Source organism: Agaricus bisporus, assembly GCF_000300575.1.
Source record: "Agaricus bisporus var. bisporus H97 unplaced genomic scaffold AGABI2scaffold_19, whole genome shotgun sequence".
In the NCBI taxonomy this organism is placed as follows: Eukaryota; Fungi; Basidiomycota; class Agaricomycetes; order Agaricales; family Agaricaceae; genus Agaricus; species Agaricus bisporus.
Genome location: NW_006267354.1, coordinates 96144 through 117802, shown reverse-complemented (window position 1 = coordinate 117802; position 21659 = coordinate 96144). Strand labels below are relative to the sequence as shown.

The 21659-nt window shown below is 45.0% G+C and overlaps 7 protein-coding genes and 1 non-coding gene across 8 annotated transcripts; 4 read left to right on the top strand and 4 right to left on the bottom strand.

Annotated features, from left to right (window-relative positions):
- Positions 1-64: 64 nt before the first annotated feature.
- On the top strand, positions 65-1199 carry AGABI2DRAFT_189108 (hypothetical protein). The gene is made up of 4 exons (XM_006457599.1): positions 65-203; positions 267-388; positions 442-852; positions 909-1199. Exons 1-4 carry the CDS (start codon positions 164-166, stop codon positions 996-998), a joined length of 663 nt encoding a protein of 220 aa, XP_006457662.1. The 5' UTR covers positions 65-163; the 3' UTR covers positions 999-1199.
- Positions 1200-1723: 524 nt separating this feature from the next.
- On the bottom strand, positions 1724-3698 carry AGABI2DRAFT_80108 (hypothetical protein; the record flags this gene model as incomplete). The annotated part of the gene is made up of 8 exons (XM_006457598.1): positions 1724-1987; positions 2052-2100; positions 2160-2405; positions 2483-3052; positions 3105-3128; positions 3188-3233; positions 3302-3337; positions 3392-3698. The coding sequence occupies 8 exons, from the start codon at positions 3696-3698 to the stop codon at positions 1724-1726; spliced, it is 1542 nt and encodes a 513-aa protein (XP_006457661.1).
- A 1632-nt stretch (positions 3699-5330) lies between these two features.
- On the bottom strand, positions 5331-5417 carry AGABI2DRAFT_t159. The gene has a single exon. It is a non-coding gene; the product is annotated as a tRNA-Gly (tRNA).
- A 983-nt stretch (positions 5418-6400) lies between these two features.
- AGABI2DRAFT_230160 (glycosyltransferase family 2 protein) lies at positions 6401-9736 on the top strand. Its single transcript, XM_006457597.1, has 13 exons — positions 6401-6553; positions 6610-7030; positions 7085-7545; positions 7608-7731; positions 7789-7842; positions 7893-7985; positions 8040-8219; positions 8290-8541; positions 8616-8774; positions 8829-8912; positions 8977-9227; positions 9279-9412; positions 9489-9736. The coding sequence occupies exons 1-13, from the start codon at positions 6432-6434 to the stop codon at positions 9545-9547; spliced, it is 2394 nt and encodes a 797-aa protein (XP_006457660.1). The 5' UTR covers positions 6401-6431; the 3' UTR covers positions 9548-9736.
- A 1400-nt stretch (positions 9737-11136) lies between these two features.
- On the top strand, positions 11137-12145 carry AGABI2DRAFT_196256 (hypothetical protein). The gene is made up of 7 exons (XM_006457596.1): positions 11137-11168; positions 11218-11277; positions 11340-11411; positions 11476-11596; positions 11643-11695; positions 11749-11872; positions 11924-12145. Exons 1-6 carry the CDS (start codon positions 11145-11147, stop codon positions 11848-11850), a joined length of 432 nt encoding a protein of 143 aa, XP_006457659.1. The 5' UTR covers positions 11137-11144; the 3' UTR covers positions 11851-11872; positions 11924-12145.
- Positions 12146-13328: 1183 nt separating this feature from the next.
- Positions 13329-14856, top strand: AGABI2DRAFT_189104 (hypothetical protein; the record flags this gene model as incomplete). The annotated part of the gene is made up of 3 exons (XM_006457595.1): positions 13329-13522; positions 13570-14518; positions 14602-14856. Exons 1-3 carry the CDS (start codon positions 13485-13487, stop codon positions 14854-14856), a joined length of 1242 nt encoding a protein of 413 aa, XP_006457658.1. The 5' UTR covers positions 13329-13484.
- A 2208-nt stretch (positions 14857-17064) lies between these two features.
- Positions 17065-19037, bottom strand: AGABI2DRAFT_123506 (hypothetical protein; the record flags this gene model as incomplete). The annotated part of the gene is made up of 7 exons (XM_006457594.1): positions 17065-17512; positions 17567-17697; positions 17757-18149; positions 18206-18318; positions 18436-18788; positions 18836-18966; positions 19020-19037. The coding sequence occupies 7 exons, from the start codon at positions 19035-19037 to the stop codon at positions 17065-17067; spliced, it is 1587 nt and encodes a 528-aa protein (XP_006457657.1).
- A 106-nt stretch (positions 19038-19143) lies between these two features.
- AGABI2DRAFT_230152 (hypothetical protein) lies at positions 19144-21521 on the bottom strand. The gene is made up of 8 exons (XM_006457593.1): positions 21451-21521; positions 21100-21399; positions 20912-21041; positions 20762-20870; positions 20564-20709; positions 19590-20509; positions 19499-19537; positions 19144-19444 (listed from the first exon to the last, which is right to left on the bottom strand). The coding sequence occupies exons 2-8, from the start codon at positions 21349-21351 to the stop codon at positions 19172-19174; spliced, it is 1869 nt and encodes a 622-aa protein (XP_006457656.1). The 5' UTR covers positions 21352-21399; positions 21451-21521; the 3' UTR covers positions 19144-19171.
- Positions 21522-21659: the final 138 nt, after the last annotated feature.

Sequence of the window (21659 nt, the reverse complement as noted above, 5' to 3'; positions counted from 1 at the left end):
AATACGCGCGATCACGTCCATGGCCGGTGACCTTACATAATATGCTGTGTAAAGTACAGGTGGATGATCGTCGACCTTGACCAGAACCACCAGACCAGCCTCTACCGCATCCAGAACGCTTATATTACCCGGATTGTCTCGCCATTATATACATACTTCAGTCATGGATGCTAGACTCCGACGTGTCAACAAGGAAATAGCTGGTAAGGCGATCTTTTGTGGCTTTTATCGATAATCGCCTCACCTCATTCGTTCCCTGAACAAAGATTGCAAGAATGACAGGACATCCAATATCAGAATTGAACTCGTTGATAATTCCCCTTTCCATCTCAAAGGGTCATTTCCAGGCCCGGAAGAGACACCCTATGAGGGTGGCAACTTCGACGTCGTGCGCATGCTCCTTCTTATGACTCGATGGCTAACGATTAATGTCGCCTCAAGGATATTGTGATACCGCCATCGTATCCCTTCCAGCCTGTCAAGATGAAATTCATCACTAAAGTTTACCATCCGAACGTGTCCTCAGCGTCTGGAGCTATCTGTCTCGATATTCTCAAAGACGCCTGGTCCCCCGTCCTTACCCTCAAATCTACCATGATTTCTCTCCAAAGTCTTTTATGCTCACCGGAGCCCAATGACCCTCAAGATGCCGAAGTTGCCAAGCATTATATGACGAGCAAAACTAGTTTCGAAGATACGGCTCGATATTGGACAGAAATCTATGCTGGTGGGCCTGGATCCAGAGCAGCCAAAGTTGCGTCGCCGGGAGCGCGAGATGAAGTGGCTATTGCCGGACTGGACCCCCAACATGTTACTCGTTTTGAGAACCTCGGTTTCCCTAGAAATAAAGTCGTGAGTTGTTCAGGATTTATGAGGGAGGGATCAAACGTAACGCTTAATCATGTTAGATTGATGCTCTTAGGCGACTGAATTATCGTGGTGGTAATGTCTCCAAAATAACGGAAGACAGGGTAGTTGAAGAGCTTCTGAAACCTTGAAATCCTCAAGGATTACATGATTTTCACGATATAGGATGACCGTTCCGATATTTGCATCTGTGCATTATTCCTTTCCGCTCTGAAACAAAACCATTACAATGTTCTTAGGTTGTGTAGTATTTTCCCTGTGATGTATTCGATATCTTTCTCGGCAGGTGATGTCGTCATTAAATCGGGTCGAATTGAGATGCTTTTCATCTCACACATGGCACAAGGGTTCCTCTTGCCACCCGGCCCTTAAATATCCGAACCCTATAAGATATTATACATTACCTCTTTTGAAGTACGATGGCTACCAGTGACATCACCGGGCACCGTTCCTTGACATGCGCGAACCTTTAAGCTGGAAGAGATCAAATTATATTGCCACTCTTCTTTCGCGCCTAGTTTGGGATGTATGTCGATCAAGCTATGAACTCATACATAAGAATTCAAAAGAAGTATCATTTCCAAACATAAAGCCATGCGTTATAAGTAAAATGCTTTAAACAAGTCATAAACCCTGCATAAACCTAATAATTACAAGATTCTCATCGTGCGTATAACGTAAGCGAATACGTACATATGAACCCACAGACCCAAGCAACAATGATCTATCTATCGGCTGCGTCTTTCCAAGTATCACCAGTTTCAAACACCCTGACTACATCCGAGTCCATGGCTAGAAAGGTCCATTCTCCTTTATTAACCTAACTCCTCCTCGCTTTTAAAAGTCACTCGATAGGTTATCTCGAGACAACCTGCGGTTGCTCTTGCTTTTGTGGCGTGTTATCTTGATTCGGCGGTACGGAAGAGGAAATTGTTTTCCTAACGCTGATTCCACCCTCATATCCGAACCACGTGTACCTCGGACAATGCGGTCCTCGTAATAAGAGCACGAGGAACATGAATCCTGTCCATCCTAAACTTAGGGCTGCACAGGCTCTCCAACCGAATTTGATAAAAACACGAGTGCCGACGGATGTTCCCATCACCTGTCCGATGAATATCTAGAAACAATATATAATATATACTTCAAACAAAAAAGAAAACGGATTAGGGAAGAGCACGTACTGATAGGATACTGACGGCATTCAATCTTGAACGTGCGGCAGGATCAATCCTAATCACATAAAAAATTCATGAAATCCAATACAGTAAAAGGAGGACAAATGGACTTACATGAAGATAGAAGTTGAGAGCGATACTTGAAGATTTTGACGGAACACATCGATTCCAAAAGTCACAATGATGACAGCCGCAACGTTTATACCACCAGCCGCAGTTTGAATTGCTTGAAAAACGAGGAGCATGCAGATATTAAAGAGAGATATGAACCAAGGTTGCCATTTATCGATGATACGTCCGCCGATGGGTCCCAATGATACACCAGCCATCCCGATCAACCCGAAGAGTCCAATTACGAGTCTGATTCAAGACGTCATATGAGTGAATTGTTATTGTTATGATGAATTGGGAGAAAATTGAATATTTTGAGAACGCACGTGGAATAATGATAGGGTGGACCATCTAATAAGAAGGTCAAGGTTACCCAAAAGCTCGCGAAACAGGCGCTTGAGCATAAATTGATGATGCAACTTTGAATCAACACAGGTTCCGTGACTGCAAACTTGGCCATAGTGGATAAAATACCCCAATAAGTCATATTTTTGTTCCTTGACGGGTAATCCGGCAGCAAAAGATAAGATCCGAGCAAAACTAGAGCTTGGACTCCAATAGCAAAGTAATAAACTACACGCCATATGACAAATTCTGCGATGATTCCGGCTAGGACACGGGCGACGAGGATCCCAAAGAGTAAACCGGAAAAAACGATTGCAATGGCTGACGCTCTGCGATTGTCTGGAGCGAGGTCAGCGACTAGCGGCATGAGGATTTGTGGTGTAACGGATACGGCTCCTACGATGAAAGATAGAGCTTCGAAGGCTTCAACGCTTTGGGTCACGGCCAAACCGATTGAGAATACCAGTGAGAGGATTATGGTGAGGAGGATGAGTGATCTTCGCCGAACCAAATCACCTAGGGGCGTGATGAACAAGAGTCCTCCAGCGTATCTGTGGAATGGTTTTGGTGTATTGTGGTTGGAAGTATGAAGTTTGCACTTACCCTGCCTGGATAAGCGTAGGGATACTATAGGGTCGTCTCAGCACATCCTTTGGTTTTTCGCAAGCAAAGTCGCGAAAACGCACTTTGACACTTTAGCATGTGTCACTCCAAAACTGTCGGCAATCTGAACTGTTGTTGCAAGGGGTGTAAGAAGCGCTGGGAGTTTCACGGATTGTTGGAAGATTTGAATCTCTTACCCAGAAGAGGCTGACAATAATACAAATTGGCGACGGCTAAATGAGTGACCTCATTAATGATAAGCAACCGTAGGAAAACAAAGCACATACTGAAAGTACTGAATACTCCAAAAGCGATATTCAATGTCAAACCAAAATGGAAAGGCCTGTCAAGACGGTGTTGTAGATGTTCCGGAATCGGAAAGATGCCGAAATCTCGAGTACGCAGTTTGGTTTCGGAGGAACGGTGGCCAAGTGACTCTTCCTGTGATTTTGGCGAATCATTGGCTATAGTAGAGGGTGATTTTGGGGAGACGTCGTCAGAGTCGTCCTTGAACTCCTGAGCCTCTTTCTCTAGATCCGGATCATGTTGTTTAGTGCGAACACTGTCCTCTGAAAGAGAACTGCTGTTCGTCATGAGGGGGGATGTCGACGAGGGGCTAAGGGAACGCCCATGAGAACTCTGCGGACTTTTTGAGGGTGTTCGGCATCATGGCTCGGAATAGACAAACAAGCTCTGCCGCCGGAAGCGGAAGCGGATTTGATCAATTAAAGGTCCGCCCCGTCATTATCGCGCCGTAAAGTGCTCGAGTCGGAGGCTGGCAGAGGGGAATTTCTGCCGGGTTAAATTTCTTCTCAAACTGTACTAGTTACAGTAGTTTAGCTTGTTTCGCTGTGAATTTCCGCACGGATAGGAAGTTCAATGACTCGCATTTGAATTCGGGAATTTCCCATACACGACGGCCGGTATGGTATGTTCATCTGCCACTCGCTTGTAGTTGTATGTAAAAACAGCGGGCTTCCAGGCGGATCTACAGTAATATGTAGCTTGACTCGGGGAACTTTACTATAGGGTATTAGTTACCAACTTTAATGTTATAAATATTGTGTATCATAAGCGACGACTCGGAGCTCGATTCCAATGATTAAGTAGTGTTTACAAATTACGATTACAAAAGCGCACTGGGTACACTGGTTCTTAACTATTGTCCTATGGACTAAAGTCCAGGCAAAGTCCACAAAGAAGCAAACCTAAGCTAATGAATATCATCAGAAAAAGGGTTCAATTCAAATAGAAGGGCATAGGATGTTATAAGATTCAAGACTCTTTTTGCTGACGAAAATTCAAAGTTAAAGTCAATTTATATATAGAAAAACGCGAGTAGCATCAGCAAAAGGGTTCTCAAAATAGAAGGGCTTAGAACGGCACCATAGGATTTTACGCCTTTCTACTTTGCATAAGATTATATTATATTCTAAAAGTTACCTTTCTGATGGATTGTGGTGGAATTAGTTCCATAACAAGGTCTCCAAGCCCTTCTATTTTGAAAACCCTTTTGCTGATGCTAGAATCGATCATTAGACTTCTGCTCTACCTCGCCCACTGTTTTGCTCTTGCTCGAGGCTGCTTTATCTCCCTCGACACGATACTTCCAAGTTCTTCTCTTTTACACGTCATACTAACGCTCCCTTTACAGCTCGTTCCCAATGTGGCCGCGGGCCCTCGTTGGTGGGTTTTTCACAACTTGTAACAATAAGTTTTGTCGCCTGAAAAGTTATTGTTGCATTGATCATCAGACGTAGAGAGTATGTTCACATTATATGTCGGAAAACCAAAACCAGTCTGATCCTGTTACGTTTGCCTGAACTGAAAAATGGCCTGACCGTGACCTGACGGGCCTCTTCTGATCCACCCTGATCAGACTCTGACCGACGGCCTGATCTTATTGGATCATCCAGCCTAGGGCTGATAGTGTCTAATCAGGTTAGAACAGGCAAATGTAACCTGTTTTACCATGATTGGGCAAATTTCAGTTTTCCGACATAGTTTCTCCTCTCAGGTATCTAAGCTACGTGTATTGAGATACTGGACTTACATGTTATCGTTGTCGCTCGGCTCTCGTCCGGTACAGAATGTTTCACAACAGAAACGCGAGCAACGGACTGAACAATCGCGTTGGGAAAGTCGATTGACTCGATGCCTAGTATAAAAAAAGGAGCACAGCGTCCATACTATGGATATCAAAACTACGATGAGCTGGGAGACAAATGCATTAAGAGGGAATCGAACCCCCGGCGGGTCGAGTCAAGTTAGCTCGCATGGCAACGACCCAGGTTACCACTACCCCATTAATGCTTGGTTAAGTATCGCAACGATGATCATTATGTGAGTTCACGGGGATTTTATGTCACTCATCGAATGTTATTTGTTGCCCAACGCCCATCATGACAGAGACCGAGGTCTGTAAGAAGTGAAAATTTATGAAAGCAAGATCATTTAGTTAAGAATTTGTAATCAAAGAAGCGCTAGTGAGTACTAGCCGCGCGCCACTTGGACCCACAGCCTTGAATTATTATGTATTTTACTGATTGAACGATTTCACTGAGGTCAAGTCGCCATGACAATATCAACGTTAATTTATATGGAGAGCGAAACGCTGTACAGTCTGTTCAATGTGCTGCGAGCTGCGCTGTTAAGTATGCGCAGGGCATTGCTGGAACTGCGGACAAGAGGAACGGGAGGATAGCCACTGATGCTGACATAAGACGACAGACGGACAGCCTCGCGACATTAAAAAGGCAGCTGCGTGCAGTGAGTGGCCACCATGTCCAACTATAACCAGGTGCGTGGTTGTTCGTTTCCCGTGAACACAAAGTGATAGTAATGATTTAGGCCGACGAGGCCCAGCACCACCACTACAACGACGGCTATGCGCCCTACCCGTCGCCCTACGATCAATACCAAGCCCCCATCCCAAATCCATTCGCAAGTCCACCCGGCCCGCCCCATACTGTCCCACCTCCTACTGCTTTCTCTCCACCACCACCACCACCACCCTCCCACTATGCTAATCCTTTTGACGGGCAGGGTTACCCCGTCACATCGCCTCCTCCCGTCATTCTTTCCTCTTCCCCTCCTCATCTTCCACAACACACTTCTCCTCCACCACCACCACCCCAACCCTCCATGCTCTCCGGCCCTTTCCAAGCTCCAGGTCCCCCGCCCCTCAATCCATCCTCAAATTCTTTACACTCCAAACCATCACATGGATATTCTCGGTATGACATGCATGACGATACCGCTGGTATAGAGGATCACGAGATGCCACTTTTACGACGAGATGCTTCGCATGGGACTACATATCTGAATATGCCTGGAGGGGATTACGATAATGAGAATGGTAATGAGGAGGAAGAACCGGAGGCGAGGATTAGATATGGGCGTTTACCGCAACGTGTGCCTAGACGCTACAAGACGATTAAACGCGTAGAGTGAGTGATTTGCTCAGGCGCTGAACAAAAAAATACTGATTATATGTTCTGTATAGGTTATTTCAAGGAAACTTTGTCCTCGACAACCCTGTTCCCTCGAAACTTCTAGAAATGTGTCCTAACAAATCCGAACGCGAATTCACTCACATGCGCTACTCAGCCGCCACATGCGATCCCAACTCTTTCAAAGACGAAGGCTTCACTCTTCGTCAAGTCTTACACGACCCTCCTCGTCGTACAGAACTCTTCATCGTCATGACCATGTATAATGAAGAAGAAGATTTATTTTGTCGTACTTTTCATGGTGTCGTTAAGAATATTGCTCATTTGTGTAAGAGGGATAGAAGTAAGACGTGGGGGAAGGATGGATGGAAGAAGGTTGTGGTCTGTATTGTGAGTGATGGGAGACAGAAGATTAATTCGAGGACTTTGAATGTCATTGCGGCTATGGGGGCTTATCAAGAGGGCGTGGCTAAGGTTTGTGGTTTCCTCCTTAGTGCGCTGAAGGTTGATTAATTTTTTTGAAAATAGAATAAAATTGATGATAGACCTGTTACGGCGCATATTTACGAATATACCACCCAAGGCAAGTCATCCGTCATCTATTTACTCACTTTTTTTCACACATCTCTCATAGTCTCCGTCACTCCCTCCATGCGTATCGAAGGTGCCTCCAAAGGCGTCGTCCCCGTCCAAGTCATCTTCTGCCTCAAAGAAAAAAACCAAAAAAAGATAAACTCCCATCGTTGGTTCTTCAACGCCTTTGGTCCCATCCTTCAACCCAACGTCTGTATTCTTCTCGATGTCGGTACGCAACCGGGTCCTACGAGTATATATCATTTGTGGAAAGCGTTTGATATTAATTCGAATGTGGGGGGTGCGTGTGGGGAGATTGTGGCTTTGAAGGGGAAGTGGGGGTTGAATTTGGTGAATCCGTTGGTGGCGGCGCAGAATTTTGAGTATAAGATGTCGAATATTTTGGATAAGCCTTTGTGAGTTGTTTTGCGCATATGATCCTTGCTTTTTTTAAAAAAACTCAATTTTCTGTTAAAAGGGAATCGGTGTTTGGGTATATTACGGTCTTGCCGGGTGCGTTTAGCGCGTATAGGTATATTGCGTTGCAGAATGATAGTGTGGGAGAAGGACCACTACAAAAATATTTTTTGGGTGAAAAAATGGTGAGTTTGAGGAGATTTTAACGTCGTTCGTTGCTGATGGGTGGCTTTTTTTTCTAGCATGGTTCGGGAGCGGACATTTTTACTGCGAATATGTATCTTGCTGAAGATCGTGTAAGTTTTTTTTCATTTGTCATTTGGGTTTTACTGAGCGTTTCTTGAAGATTTTGTGTTGGGAATTGGTTTCGAAACGAGGGGGGTCGTGGATTCTTCATTATGTTAAATCTGCTTATGCAGTAACAGACGTACCTGACCAAGTAAGCTCTCAAAATTCAAAAAAAAAACCTTCGCAGTTTACGAATTCAAAATAGGTACCGGAATTGATATCACAACGAAGACGGTGGTTGAATGGCTCGTTCTTTGCTGCCGTGCATAGTACAATCCACTTTTATTACATTTATAGGTCGTCGCATACTTTTTTGAGAAAGTTTTGGATTCATGTCGAGATGCTTTATCAGTTTTTCAATTTGATTTTTTCGTGGTTCGCTCTCGTACGTCCTCTTCCTTCCTTCCACCCCTATTCTAACCCATAGTCAAAACTCACTTCACTTTTTATGAAAGGCAAATTATTATATAGCATTCAACATTTTATCAACGGCTATGACGGTCCTTGTTGCAGGAGGTACAGATCCGAAATTGTTGACGGGGGCGGGACCAAAGGCGATGTCGATTTTTAATCATGTCTTTAACTATTTTTATTTGGGGTTGTTGATTATGTGTTTTATTTTGGCGTTGGGGAATAGGCCGCAGGGGAGTAAGTGGGGGTATACGTTGGCGATTTTGGGGTTTGCGTTGATTACGGTTTATATGACGGTGAGTGACCATAGAGAGAGTGATTGATTGATTGGTGGTTTGATAACTAAGAATGGATTTTTTTTTTTGGTTAGGCTTCGGCGTTGGTGTTGGCGGTGAAGGGGATACAGAATGTGGAGAGTGCGGAGGGACCTTTGTCGGTGGAGGATGTGTTTACGAATACGATATTTAGGAATATCGTGCTTTCGTTGTTGGCGACTTTGGGGTTGTATCTTCTTGCTTCTTTGATCTTTGTGAGTTTTACTTCATCACTTGGCTTTGATTTTTCTCTGATGCGCTTTTTTTAGTTTGAGCCGTGGCATATGATTACATCGTTTTTGCAATATGTGCTTATGGCACCTTCGTATATATCCGTACTCAACGTCTACGCCGTAAGTCCTAATCTCAACTTTTCCTCATCATCGTTTTCTAAACTTTTTTTTTTTTTATTCGTAGTTTGCAAACGTACATGACGTATCATGGGGAACGAAAGGCGATAACAAAGTCAACACTGATTTAGGTGTTGTCAAAACGTCTGAAGACGGTAAATCGACGGAAGTGGAAATTAATGTGCCGACGAATGAGAAGGATATTAATTTGTTGTATGAGGAGGCATTACATGTGTTGAATCATGCTCCACCGAAAGTGGAGAGTAAACCGGATGCGGGGACGGTTCAGGAAGATTATTATAGGAGTTTTAGAACAAAGTGAGTTTTTTCTTTTCTACAAGGGAATAAATGATTGATTATTATGAATAGTGTGTTGTTGGCGTGGACGTTGAGTAATGCGTTGTTGGCGGCGGTGATTACGGCGACGAATGATGTGAGTTCGGCGAATAAAGCTGTGAATGGGTATATGGCGTTTTTGTTGTATTCGGTTGCGGGACTTGCTTGTGAGTTTTTTTTTTTGTCTTTCCTCGCTTTTTGGGATTTTTGATCACTGACTTTTGATATTATTTTTTTTTGAAGTGGTGAGGTTTGTGGGTTCGGCGACGTATATGGTTGTTAGGTTGTTTGCGGGAGAGTAAGGAGGGGAGGGAATGAGTTTTTTTTTTTTTGAATTTTTTTTTGATGTGCTGGACGCTTGATCTGTCTTTGCTTAACTTTCGTTTCCTTGTATACGACATGACATTACGATTTGACATTTTCTTTTTTACATTTCTTATTTTATTCTTGCGTTTACCGCGTACAAGTGAAATGTGAAACCCCTGTATGCAGTATGTTAATCATGAATAGAGGGGAAATGGAATGAGGCTAATAAAGTATGCTGACAATGTACTTGATTGGACGTGATGGTAGTAAGTATTGAGCATTGTGATGGTGTAAAAATACATACATCCTCTCGAACAGACTAGACTGCCTGCATACGTGCTGGCGTCAGAGCTTGTGAAATCGAAAAAGTTCACTTAATGCAATGAAAGAGACACTGTTCGGTCACTCGCCGACTCGCTATCGAATAGTTGAGCGAAGCTCTACTAATAGGTATTTTGTCTATGACGGTGACTTCCACAGCTGCCAGACTATGGATATCACCAGCACCGCACTGGTTGCTCGGTGAGGCGTGCATGAAAATCTTTTGACGGCATTCTCTAAAGCAAGCTGTTTTAATACTGAGAGAATTCAGCCCTGACTGGGAGATTGTTTTAGTTTATTTTATCTTGTATTAACTTTTTTTTCTTTTTTTTTTCTTGGGTCCGCCCTCGGATATGATGAATGACCTTGAAAATTTCCAAGTTCTTTGATGTCGAATTCGAAGTTCATGTTCAGGTCCAGGACCAAGGCTTCCAGTCCGCGGGGAGAGTGGAGTAGGTGACTCATCGAAAATTACGAGTATCCTCGCCCAGGGGCAGTTGTTCGGCTCTTCGGCCTTCGGCATCTCCGCCCTGGTAGTCCCTTTGCCGAGCCAAGTTGACTTTTTGAAATTTGGTTTGCGCTTAGGATGGGAGTCTTGGAACTCTTGTAAGTCATCGAAGATATATGTATGAATCAAAAGTTGTTCACATGGGGAGTGATACATACTGTGCGTAAACAAAATGGCATAAAGTATTTGGCTTTAGGGTCTTTTGGTGAAAGGCTTTCTGCTAGGTAACCTGTTGTTCCTTTGCATAAGCTATGTGTGTGAAAATATCGTCATATCGATGTATTTATTCGGAGTAGACTTCGATTCAAGAGATCTGTGATATTAGGAACACGTACATTTGACACACACCAGATGGCTTCGTACAGGTTCGCCCTCGTAACGAAACGAATATATGCAATGGGATATGATGCAACTACAGGTAATCAGAAGCTCTGGGAGAATTAGAGAATTTGACAAAAAAACCATGTGGCGTTGAACCTGAAAAAAAAAACATTCGCTTGGGATTTCGACCCATCTTTTTTCTGATTTTTCTTTCCTTGAGTATTTTACTCCAACGCCACCAAATGATGTGTCGTTTGCGAAGGAACTCAAGTTTCTGTAATTGAATTTTCTATTACGTTTCAGGCTGATCTTTCCATTAAATTAGCTGTGGCGGGCGGAAATCAAGATATAAAATTAAATGTGTATTTTTTTGTTTATTTCTCACGGGATCGCCAAACTAAGCCAAGAATGACCCTCACCTTGTCATTCTCGACCACGACACGATGATCAGGTTCATACTAGTCCAGGTGTGCTACTTCCTGAAGGTTCATAACGTTGTCATGACTTCCATTCAAGAATAGGCAAGGGAAAACAAGACTGTCTAAATGGTACGTCCCTTATGATGACGACGAGAAGGTCAGGTGAAGCCGTTGTTGCTTTGCCATCTGCCGTTTGATACTTATATCTCTGTTCCTCAGGTAAGACTTCGTGGTGAAGTCCACCGATTGGTGGCTCCAAGAGATCAGAAATACCAGTCCAATTTTGTCGAGGTGCGTGGGTGAAGCCCCCTTGTATGTGTTTGACTGAATCGGAGTTTATCTTGAACCAATACAGTTTCGCAATTACAAGGTTGTGTACCGACGTTACGCAGGATTGTTCTTTTGCGTTTGCGTGGATGCAAATGACAACGAATTAGCTTATTTGGAGGCGATCCATCTCTTCGTCGAGGTTCTAGGTATGTCCGACCTTCCAGTTCCGCCAAGTTCTAACTCCATCGATAGACTCGTTTTTCGATAATGTTTGCGAGTTGGACCTCGTGTTCAATTTCTACAAGGTCGGTTGTCATCTAAGCCAGAGTTTTAACATCCATCACAATCATGTTTCCAGGTTTATGCTATCCTTGATGAGATCTTCCTTGCCGGCGAAATTGAAGAAACGAGTAAAGATGTAGTACTGTCACGTTTGGACGAACTCGAGAAACTGGAATAGTCTAGCCAATGAAGTAGCGCGCGTGAGTGAGTTCCCAGGCGTTTCAAGCGGTTCATTTACATTGGGTCTTCAGGTTGCATCAAGCCCATCCCCGTGGCATTGTATCCAATGTTGTAACTCCAGTTTAATGACATGACAACCTATCAGAGAAGTCCTTGGCTTTGTTTAACCACTATACTTCTCATGCCGAATTCTTCGTCTCATGAATCGTCAATCTCACAACAGTACATATCCCGAGAATGACCCGCAGAATCTATCTATTTATAATATGTGCTTCATCAAACGCTTAAACGCCACTTTCCTCTTCCAGTCTCCCCAGCCTCTAAGAACATGCAATGACCAGTTAAGTAAAATATTGTGCAGCTACCCTGTCATGGGGCGGGGTATCAGGTGAAGCGCGATCCCAGGCGAACTGCGTACTTGGTCAAGGAAACCTGATTTCCCGCTGCCCGTGTTGGGAAAAGAAGCCCACATGCACGGGTTGGGTTCCATCGGATTAAATGACAAAGTAATTGTATCCACGGTTGCCCCGCCACCTCCTGCAGCCCCCTTGTGTCAGATATGTCCCCTAGATTTCATATCACCTTCGTAATCTCACCTTCAATCTTGACAGAATCTTCAGTTTTGAGGTGATTGTGAGAATGGGTGCTACCAGAAATCTGTATTTCAGTATGAGTTCTGACAAGAGATCGAGTGATCTCGACAAACACGGCGATGCGTGTCTATTGGTCAAGCTTCCAAACTGTGTGTGTGTGAATATTAATTTCATCAGACTGGGCAGTGGGCACAAGGGTGTGTGCGCGCATCCGGGTGAGTGAGTAATGCGCTGTTGTAATGGTGCGTTCAAAATCCATGACCTCACTCTCCAGGGAGACAGACCTGCATTTACATAACTACTTCTGGACTTCTCATACGGTTTCTAGCGTTGCCGGGCGATGCAACTTATTTCTCCACGATTTTATCCTCCGGACGCCGGGGACACCCGAGGCAAACCCGCTCGCCAGTGTGATTAACGCTCAATTTTCATTCAGGGTCTGGTCGCATGAGTAGGCTAGGAAAACTTCCAGAGTACCAAGGAACTGATCCCCAAGTAAAATTTGCTCATTGCCATCCCAGACGCCAGTGGCCGGAGTGATTAATCAACGACGGCAGTTCATGGTCAGCAAAAAATATTCAATCCCTTCCGAGGATACCGAATTTGCGGATACCACGCGAGCTGGGATTTCCGCGCGTGGCGGCCACGTGGGATAGTTAGCAAAAGGAAAGGTTTCGATTCAGGGCGGTGTGGTCTGGGACACGGATACTCTTTTTGCGGGTAGGATGGACCAGCGCTGTGCTAAATGCTGGGAACGTTTTGGTTTCCTGACCTAACCCGGAGATCGCTCCTTTGATCCCGTTATGCCTCCGCCAAGATTTCCACGATGGGCACCTCTACATAAATAGTCGCCTCCCAGAGAAGGACATCTGCTATCTGACCTGAGTCCCTCTCCGTTTCCTCCTTATTTAAAGCGACGGACACCCTCGGTGTGCTGTTGACTGCCCTTCAGAATCACCGCTCCTGGTATTATAACGTCCGAGTTCGAATTTCCAGCATTCACCTCGTATTCGTTACGGTCTGCATTCCACCAGTGTTCATGTTGAGGCCCGCAACTCGAGCTTCGGAGAGGAGTAGGTAAGGTTCTTTCCCTCTATTCAATGAGCTCATTCACCTGAACTCAGTGTAGGATATGCCCGAGTCTCTATGGGACCGACACTGGAGGTCTGCCAGGCCATTGTGAGCAAAGTTGGAAGTCGTAGCGACCTCGCGTCATTATGCCGCGTTAGCAAAGGATTTCATACCTTTGCTGAGCGTGGTTTGTATAACACACTTCACATGGGCGACATCCAGGGTACCCTTCAGCTATGCAAATCCCTCGCAAACAACCACCGAATTGCGCTCCTTGTCTATGCGCTGACTCTCTATGCCGCCGTGACGGAGGAGGAATCCGAGGAAAGCAGCGACTTCGAGGGAGAAGAGGAGTCTTGTCACGAATTGCCGGATGAGTATTGGAGCTCCGTTGCAGGGGCGCTGGCGCAAGCCACCAACCTCCGTTATCTGAATATGCATATTACCAGTAACACCAGTGCAAACGTTGCGTGGACATTGGATAATTGCACCTTTCAACTGCAAGGCTTTCACTGTGATCTCAGTTGGAACGATCACCTCGTTTCATTTCTCAACAGGCAAAGGAAATTGAGTGACTTATATCTTCTAGACTATAGTGACGTTGGTGACCCCTTGGCTCCGACATCATCACCATCGACAACAGCGACAACTCAAGCGCTCTCAACTAGTTCTCTATCGCTAGATCCAACCGCTTTCCCTCATCTTTCAATCTTGGAGTGTACGTTCTCCGAAGCGGCTCTTGCGATGATACCGCAAAGACCAGTCACCCGTCTCAAAACCTGCTTCTCTCGAACCCGACTAGAGGAGAAAAAGGAGGAAGCGACGATTTTACTATCAAAAGTGCGCCAGTCCACGCGTTATATACGCTCACTGGATATCGGGGATTCGGAATATACTACGGCTTTCTCGATGGAACTTCTGAGTCTGATCACAAGCTCGCCGGCCACCTCATCAGAGCTGAGATATCTGGGGACACTTTTTCTCCCTATTTCCGGCACACAAGTGAGTGGTGATTGATACTCATGACATCGAGGCACTCATCATAATCCCTTGCTAACTCCTTTTCCTCTCTTGCGTTTTTCTAGCGACTACAGTTTTACGGATTATTGATGCGATTGCCCCGGATTCGATGCGTCGAGGTGGAGATTTCTGACTGGACTCCACCTCCTTCTAGCCCCCCTGCGTTTCGCGCGTTGGCAAGTGAAATGAGGTTGTACACGCCGAGCGTCACACGAATTGTGTTTGTCCAGAATTTTGAAAGGACGATTGTGACGGTCGTGGATGGCGTGTGCAAGATGGATCGAGACACAAATTACAAAGCGTTATGGAGGGAAACATAAACCCAATCTTAATTGGTGAGTTATAGTTTACTCAAAGGGGGTAGCGATTGCGACGACGCTTAATGAATCGGAGACAGCCGTTTTTCAACTGTTTTTCTTATGTCATGATTCGATTCTCGTGTTCTTGCTTTCCGTTGCAATAATTGACTCCTTTGTAGCCTAAACGTGCTTTCATCACCAGCTGTAACATATTTACCCAGACACACCATCGTTTTTCCATTTCCCTGCCTTCCTTTAACTTAAGCACAACCTTATTTAACTAAATATGACCCCTCAGGCCTCAGTGTCAATATCGCAATCTGGTCCCTGAATGGGAGACTATTTTTGTCACTGGGACACATGGATTTGTAATTCTTATTCAGTCCAAAATAGTACATTCCTCCTTTTGGTTCCGCACGCGGGAGGATTGCGTCACGAACGCGCAAAGATCCGTCCGTGCCGAGCCAAGTTGCCGCACAATTCATAACCAATACTTATATTAACAAAAATCCAAAAATCAAGATTGACCCTGTCACAAAAGATGAGGTGCTTCTCTGCAACTTTGGAAGACATACAATCATACTTCCAATGCAGATGCCGGATGAAGACTTTTAAAGAGTATTATCTGCAATAGGGCGTACTCCTTTTCTTGGAATTATCCTTGGATTTGTGCCGAGCCCACAACAATGATTTCAGTTCGCTTATACTCTGTCCAGAAGTTAAATGCACTGTTAACGTCATAGTATGGAAGGAACCTGAATGAATATCATCAATTCCTTATCTTTACATACGGACTCCATAAAAAGCTTTGAGCTTGGGCCGTACCAAGGTAGATGCGTATTACTAGCGAAATCATTATTTTCGCATTTTCAGTCATTGACCCGTGTCAACATCTGTGTCGTGTCAAAAGTTAATTTAGGAGAACATTTAGTCTCGATACCGTTTGTTAGAAGCGTCCTAGGACTAGGATTTTCAGCATTTTTTCCTATCCTCGTGACGTACCTTGGTATACAATAAAGATAAATACGATGTGGGGAAGACGCTTTTTTACTAACAGCGATGAAGTTGCCTCAATTCCACGTTTTGGAAGGTCCTCACCCAAGGCCTGCCAGGTCCCAGGCGTCGCCGACCCATTGGCATACGAGTGCCTCAATCATGAATTCAAAGATCAAAATATATTCAAATATTCAAATATCACCAAAGGATTGTAGTGAAGTAACTGGCAAAGGTTATTGATTAAAGGCACCGTACGTAGTTGGTTACCTAGCATGGGAAGGATCTCCCACCTCCTGAAATCCAAAATGCTTGAATAAACCTTGAAAGGCATGGATTTCACAACGTCACCTTGAGGAATTTGTATCATCTGACTTGGTGCGAACGGGCTTCGACTTTTAGGTGCAAAGGTGGAGGGGGTTTGACCCGAGCTTGAGGGAAAATTTGATTATTAACTGAGCGTGGTGGGAGGTGGGGTCAGATCCTCCCCCCATGATCGAAGACTACTACATGACAGCAAGGAATCACCTAGAACTCCTCTTTATGGGTGTCATACCACCATACATATGACACAGGCAGACATTGCTAATATCACTTGGGTTGCTTCTTATCCATATTTATTATGTCGCGTGCTGCGATGCCGTCAACGTTTTCGAGTTCGCGCCAACGCCGCTGTGCCACCTGAACGAAGTGTGTCGTAAATTAAATAGGCGGCCCGAGACAGATTCTTTTTTTTCCCAGACATAAACAATTCCAATTAACTGTACATCCTTGATTGTACCAACAATGGGGTCCCCCATGACAAATTAACACTGGGGAAAGAGTTAACAACCAACGTGACTGAGAGTGCTAACTTACGCCGGGTCTAATACTTTCTAAAACTTCCACATGATCAACTATTACAAAAATAACAACGGTTCCTCGTGGCACTGATCCAGTTATTAACGAGAACTGTAGCGTGGTGTGGTGTGTGGCGTTATAATGGAGGTGGTTATAATGGAGGTGGTTACAGTATGCCGGCTGATCGTTACTACGAATGCAGGAATGATCAGACTAACTACAGATGGTCAGGGTTTCGTGCACTATAGCTGGCGCTTTTATGTTGAAGATTCGGGGACCGCGAATGAAGCGTCTCCTGAGCGTCTCCGAAGCGGCTATATGTCGGCAAGTGGTCTCAAGCATTTGACCGCTTATGCATACACATATTACAAGAGTTACTAGTAGTGATATGGTTGATTACAACCCAACGATTTGAGAGTGAAGGGGCGCAGTAACTTCAAATTGCGATTGAAGCTCTATCTTTCCCTGAGATGGAATAGCGCATATCCACTCAAACTTACCGTCTTTTCCGAAAGTCTCACAGTTTACATCAGTTTCGTCCGCACCGCTCCATTGAGCGCAAATACCAGCTGTACCCTTGACTTTATCAAGAACCTTGATTTCCCCGGATGTCGTCTCGGTGGGCTCACTACGGAGTCCAGGGCTGATATACTTGACAGATACGCGAGGATCTTCTGAAACTGGGAATTGATCGTAGACTCTAAGACCCTCAATAGCACTTGTCTTCATATTGATAATGGTAGTGCGCTGAGTAAAGGTCTGAGTGGTACTTTTGCTATAAAACCCTGTTCGACTAGTTTTCTTGGTACGAGGATGGTAAGTGAGATGAATTGAGGGATCATGCCTAGAAATATGTTTTCAGCCCTCAATTGGAAAGAACAACAATTAAAAAGTCTACCCGAGGGGACAATCAAAATACTCCCCAGGATAAACGACGGGTAGCTCCATGCTTGCGATGAAGCTCCCGTCGACATAAACATGGGCAGGACCGCCAAGCAAAGGATACTCGGATGCATTTTTTATCTTGGCCTACAAAGATATTCAATTTCAATGCAGTTTTACACAAAGCAACTTCGTGGCGAACTCACTCTGACGTGCGCTCGAGCTTCTCTTTTTGGAACCGCAACCCAATATGTTTTAGAGTCTAAGTTCAATGTCATCATGGAGACACTATGTGTCGCGCCGTCACAGGGGATATGCATCTTTCCTTCAATCGTAAATGTTGCAATGATGTTGGCATGATGTTCTTCGCCGTGCCCCATTTTCTCCGCTTCGGTGTGAGGCGCACGTGAACCCTCCGAGGGCTTTGAAATAGAACCTCCGAGGCTGGAAAAACCCCCGAATGAACTCCCGAATGTACTACCTTTCAAAGTCGAGTTCTCAGAAGTAGGTCGATACACGATCCATGGATGCAGGCGAGGAATCTTGCCACCAAATGTCGGCTCGGCGGTTTCAAGCGTTAGCCCCACATCTTTCCAGTTCTGCGGCAAAAGAGAGTGAGCAAATACAAGTATGAAGATGACAAGTAAGTGAGTACTTCGCCAGTATTTTGTGAAATGGATGCTTTATAGGCGAGTTCGACCGGTTTTTGTTCATCCCGAGTGTTCACTCGAATATCGTAAAAGGCATTCCAATGAGCCTTACTAACACCTATATATCGCATAAATGTTTTTTCCAAAAGCGATGGCGGAGTTAATCGTATCGTAAACGATATTAAATTCGGCGTCTCCCTGAGACTCTGCCAGTATACCTACTGTAATATCACACTGCCCTTGGTGTCAGCTTGACCAACTGGACCTCTCTTTTTTTCATCAGCCAGTTTTGAATCAATGATATCCAGGTCATGGATAAGTCCATCGATTCGACCATCCAGCTCCGCTGCTGTGGCTCGATAATTCTCGAGTATGCCGGAAAGGTCGACAACTGCAACGTCTTTGACGTTAAGGGTGGAGAAATAATTCTCCAAATATTTAGCCTCGAGCTTGCACCGAAGAACTGCTTTTCCTGTCTCCTCCCTCTTATTTAATAACTCTTTGACAGTGTCGGATACAATGTTTTCTGGTGAAGGTGAGACATCTGTGGTTATCACGTCCTGGATGGATGTACTGATTCCTTCGACCCTGTTGGAAATAGTCAGGATAATGACCGTATCATTCTGAGGAAGTACCTCAATGAGTTTTGATCAAGAGTATTGGGTAAACCAGTAATGGTGACTTGATTGAATCCGTTGTTAACGCCGAATTGAAAAAACGTCTGATCTCTGCTAGAGACGTATAGAGATTGACATTCGTAATTCTGCTATCCCGAACGGAATCCAATTCGACATAATGGACTTCAGAAGAAGAACGAACAATTTTGCTCGTAGACATGTGAGAACTGCCTATGGTGGTTTGTGAACTAGTTTCACATCTGAGTCAAATTGGAAGGTTATCATTCGATGCCGTGGGTTATGTGAATCAAAGCCGATCTCACACCACTTTACGAAAAGTCAGTTGCTAGAATTTCATACGGGTTCGGCGAGCACACAATCCAATACTGCACAGCGCTTTTCTTCAAGAACTACCTTAATAGCTTCCTCTACACTTTTTTCCAAAGCATCTAGCCCGGCAAATTCACCAACGCCAATTTTGCGACCCCAAGCCCAACCGGATGAGGCAGCAACAGCTATTTCAGAGTATTCCGGGAAATGGGGTCCAAAGCCGGTAGTCAAATCATGAATGGAAGCTGCACTACCATAACCAGTCGGATGGACTCCCAATAGCGAAGCCTTTGGTGCCTGAGGAGAAGGTAGACTCAGTAGACTTTTTATCGACATTCAAGTTAAATTTACCCTCCATCCTCCATTATTCAAAATTATAGTCAAGAATGGCTGTAATCATCATAAGGGCCATGATTATAGCGCTATAGACTGAACCACATACTGTCTGGTATTTTCTGGCCATCCAAAAGGCAGTTGTTGGGACACCAAACATGAAACATCCGTCTCCTACGATAAGCACGGAAAGTTCATGCTCTAACTTGCTCACAGCGGAGCTGAGATGTGCCCCTACCGCAGCACCCAACCCCCAACCGAGTGAGCCACCTCCAGCCGTGAAATAGGATCCAGGAGTCTCGGGCCGTATGTGTCCCCAAACGATTGGATAATTCGTAATAGCCTCGTTGAGGATGAGCGTTTTTTGGCCTTTGCTAGGAGTCAAATTTTGGATGGCTTTCCTTACAGTGCCAAGGAGATTGGGCACATCAAGTGACGATTCCACCGCGTTTGTTATAATGCGAGGATAGGTGCCTTCAAGTGCATCCCACGCCTTGACTTGGCTTTCATATTCCTGGGCTAGTCTAAGGCCCCTATCGCGTATCGACTTACTTCCGACAACAGCCGCTTTGCCCATAGACTGGGCTTGTCTGTCCGCTTCCTCCACGACTAAAGCAAGCTGGATGAGACTAGCCTGAGCGTCGGCTCTGCAGATCGCCTCAGCAGGGAAGTTAGAATAGCCAACTGTTTCGAAGAGAGGATCGCCACCATCGATCATGAAAACTCGTGCCGATGAGGAAGGCGCCTCATTATTTGGAATCCAGGGTAAATCACAGTCAATAACGAGGATAACATCTGCTGATGCAAGGTGACTTGTATGTGATCCACGATATAAATAGGTGACGCCCAGATTGTATTGATGAGAAAAGGGGCAATTGAGCGTTTGAGCGATAGTGGAAATAATGGGTATACTCAAAAGCTTGGAAAGATTCACGAGGGGTGGGATGGCGTGTCTGTTGCGTCCAAGGCGGGAGGTAATTATAAGAGGATTTTCGGCATGGAGAAGGGCTAATGCGATCCTACGAGCGACTGGACAAGTGATGAGTAATCGATCGCCTATCGCATATAAAATGGGCTACTTACCGTCCGGAGTTAGAGCACTAGGTTCGACCGACGGCGATTTGGCAAGGCTGGTATTTATGTTCTCAAACAAGGACTGTTCAACCTCTTGTTCCATGATTTCTCGGCGAGCCCAGAGATAGATTGGTCCCTTCGGCTCACTCGCCGCACTGGAAATGCGATAAGCGAATTTGAAAGGAAGTAGGGTAGAAGGGACGTTACAATTGAAGACCTCGATGTACAACATGCGGTATGGTGGCGGCACTATAGAATTCTCCTGTGTAACGCATGTACTGACGAACGATTTGTGACTGATCCGGGATATCTGCCCCTATGAGGTCGTACAGAAGTGAGGCAGGACACATGTCGTACCTTGCAACCACATAATAAACTCGTTTCGGCCTCCTTTGTGCTCTCCTCCAGAACTGAAAGGTGATGCACCAGCGTATATGAGAACAGGAGTACGGCTGCAGTTTGCATTGTGCACGGCTCCCGCTAACGCCTATGGTGACTTCTGTCTAAGTTATGTATGTTCCTGATCGGGATTGAGTATGGCTTACTTGGGTACCAACGTCTACATGAACGATCACTGCAGCAGGCTTCCCAGCTACCTGGCCATAACCTTGTGCAGCACTCAAGGCTACCATTTCATTGGGACATGTGATGATCTGCAATTCAGTCCCACCATTTTCGCCTCGCTGACGTTGCAAGTCTTCTAATATACCAGGATGATCCGAGCCCCAGTTCACAAATGCGTGCGTAATTCCAGCGTCCGCGAGAGTCTTGAGGAAGATAGAAGACGCAGTATACATGGACCCAGGATGAGAGCTTAAGTAAGACTCTCGTCTTGAGAAATTATCCTATCTCTTTCAGTGATATGTCTTGAAACTTATATGGTGACAATCACTCACCGGTGTGAAAGACAAGTGGTATTCACCCACTTATCGAGTGGAAGAAGCCTCAGTAGTTCCACATATGTACGATCCACTCATAAGCAAGGAGTTAGTCGGAGAAGCATGAGAAAATCCTCTAGCTCGTGGGGAAAAGTTTCTCAGCTAGATCTATTTTTAGCATGATAAGGATCATCATGATGTATTCAACGTGTATTCCGAAATACATT

What these genes read in the sequence shown, in the direction of transcription:
- AGABI2DRAFT_230160 (XM_006457597.1), top strand. Translation starts at nt 6,432, where the DNA reads ATGCCTGGAGGGGATTACGATAATGAGAATGGTAATGAGGAGGAAGAA. An exon ending in TAACAGACGTACCTGACCAA is followed by an intron (nt 7,986 to 8,039) that starts GTAAGCTCTCAA and finishes AATTCAAAATAG; the next exon opens with GTACCGGAATTGATATCACA. An exon ending in CCGTACTCAACGTCTACGCC is followed by an intron (nt 8,913 to 8,976) that starts GTAAGTCCTAAT and finishes TTTTATTCGTAG; the next exon opens with TTTGCAAACGTACATGACGT.
- AGABI2DRAFT_230152 (XM_006457593.1), bottom strand. Translation starts at nt 21,351, where the DNA reads ATGTATACTGCGTCTTCTATCTTCCTCAAGACTCTCGCGGACGCTGGA. An exon ending in ATGTAGACGTTGGTACCCAA is followed by an intron (nt 21,042 to 21,099) that starts GTAAGCCATACT and finishes AAGTCACCATAG; the next exon opens with GCGTTAGCGGGAGCCGTGCA. An exon ending in GTACATCGAGGTCTTCAATT is followed by an intron (nt 20,710 to 20,761) that starts GTAACGTCCCTT and finishes TCGCATTTCCAG; the next exon opens with TGCGGCGAGTGAGCCGAAGG.
- AGABI2DRAFT_196256 (XM_006457596.1), top strand. Translation starts at nt 11,145, where the DNA reads ATGATCAGGTTCATACTAGTCCAG. An exon ending in ACCAGTCCAATTTTGTCGAG is followed by an intron (nt 11,412 to 11,475) that starts GTGCGTGGGTGA and finishes GAACCAATACAG; the next exon opens with TTTCGCAATTACAAGGTTGT. An exon ending in TCGTGTTCAATTTCTACAAG is followed by an intron (nt 11,696 to 11,748) that starts GTCGGTTGTCAT and finishes TCATGTTTCCAG; the next exon opens with GTTTATGCTATCCTTGATGA.
- AGABI2DRAFT_189108 (XM_006457599.1), top strand. Translation starts at nt 164, where the DNA reads ATGGATGCTAGACTCCGACGTGTCAACAAGGAAATAGCTG. An exon ending in AGGGTGGCAACTTCGACGTC is followed by an intron (nt 389 to 441) that starts GTGCGCATGCTC and finishes TGTCGCCTCAAG; the next exon opens with GATATTGTGATACCGCCATC. An exon ending in GTTTCCCTAGAAATAAAGTC is followed by an intron (nt 853 to 908) that starts GTGAGTTGTTCA and finishes TAATCATGTTAG; the next exon opens with ATTGATGCTCTTAGGCGACT.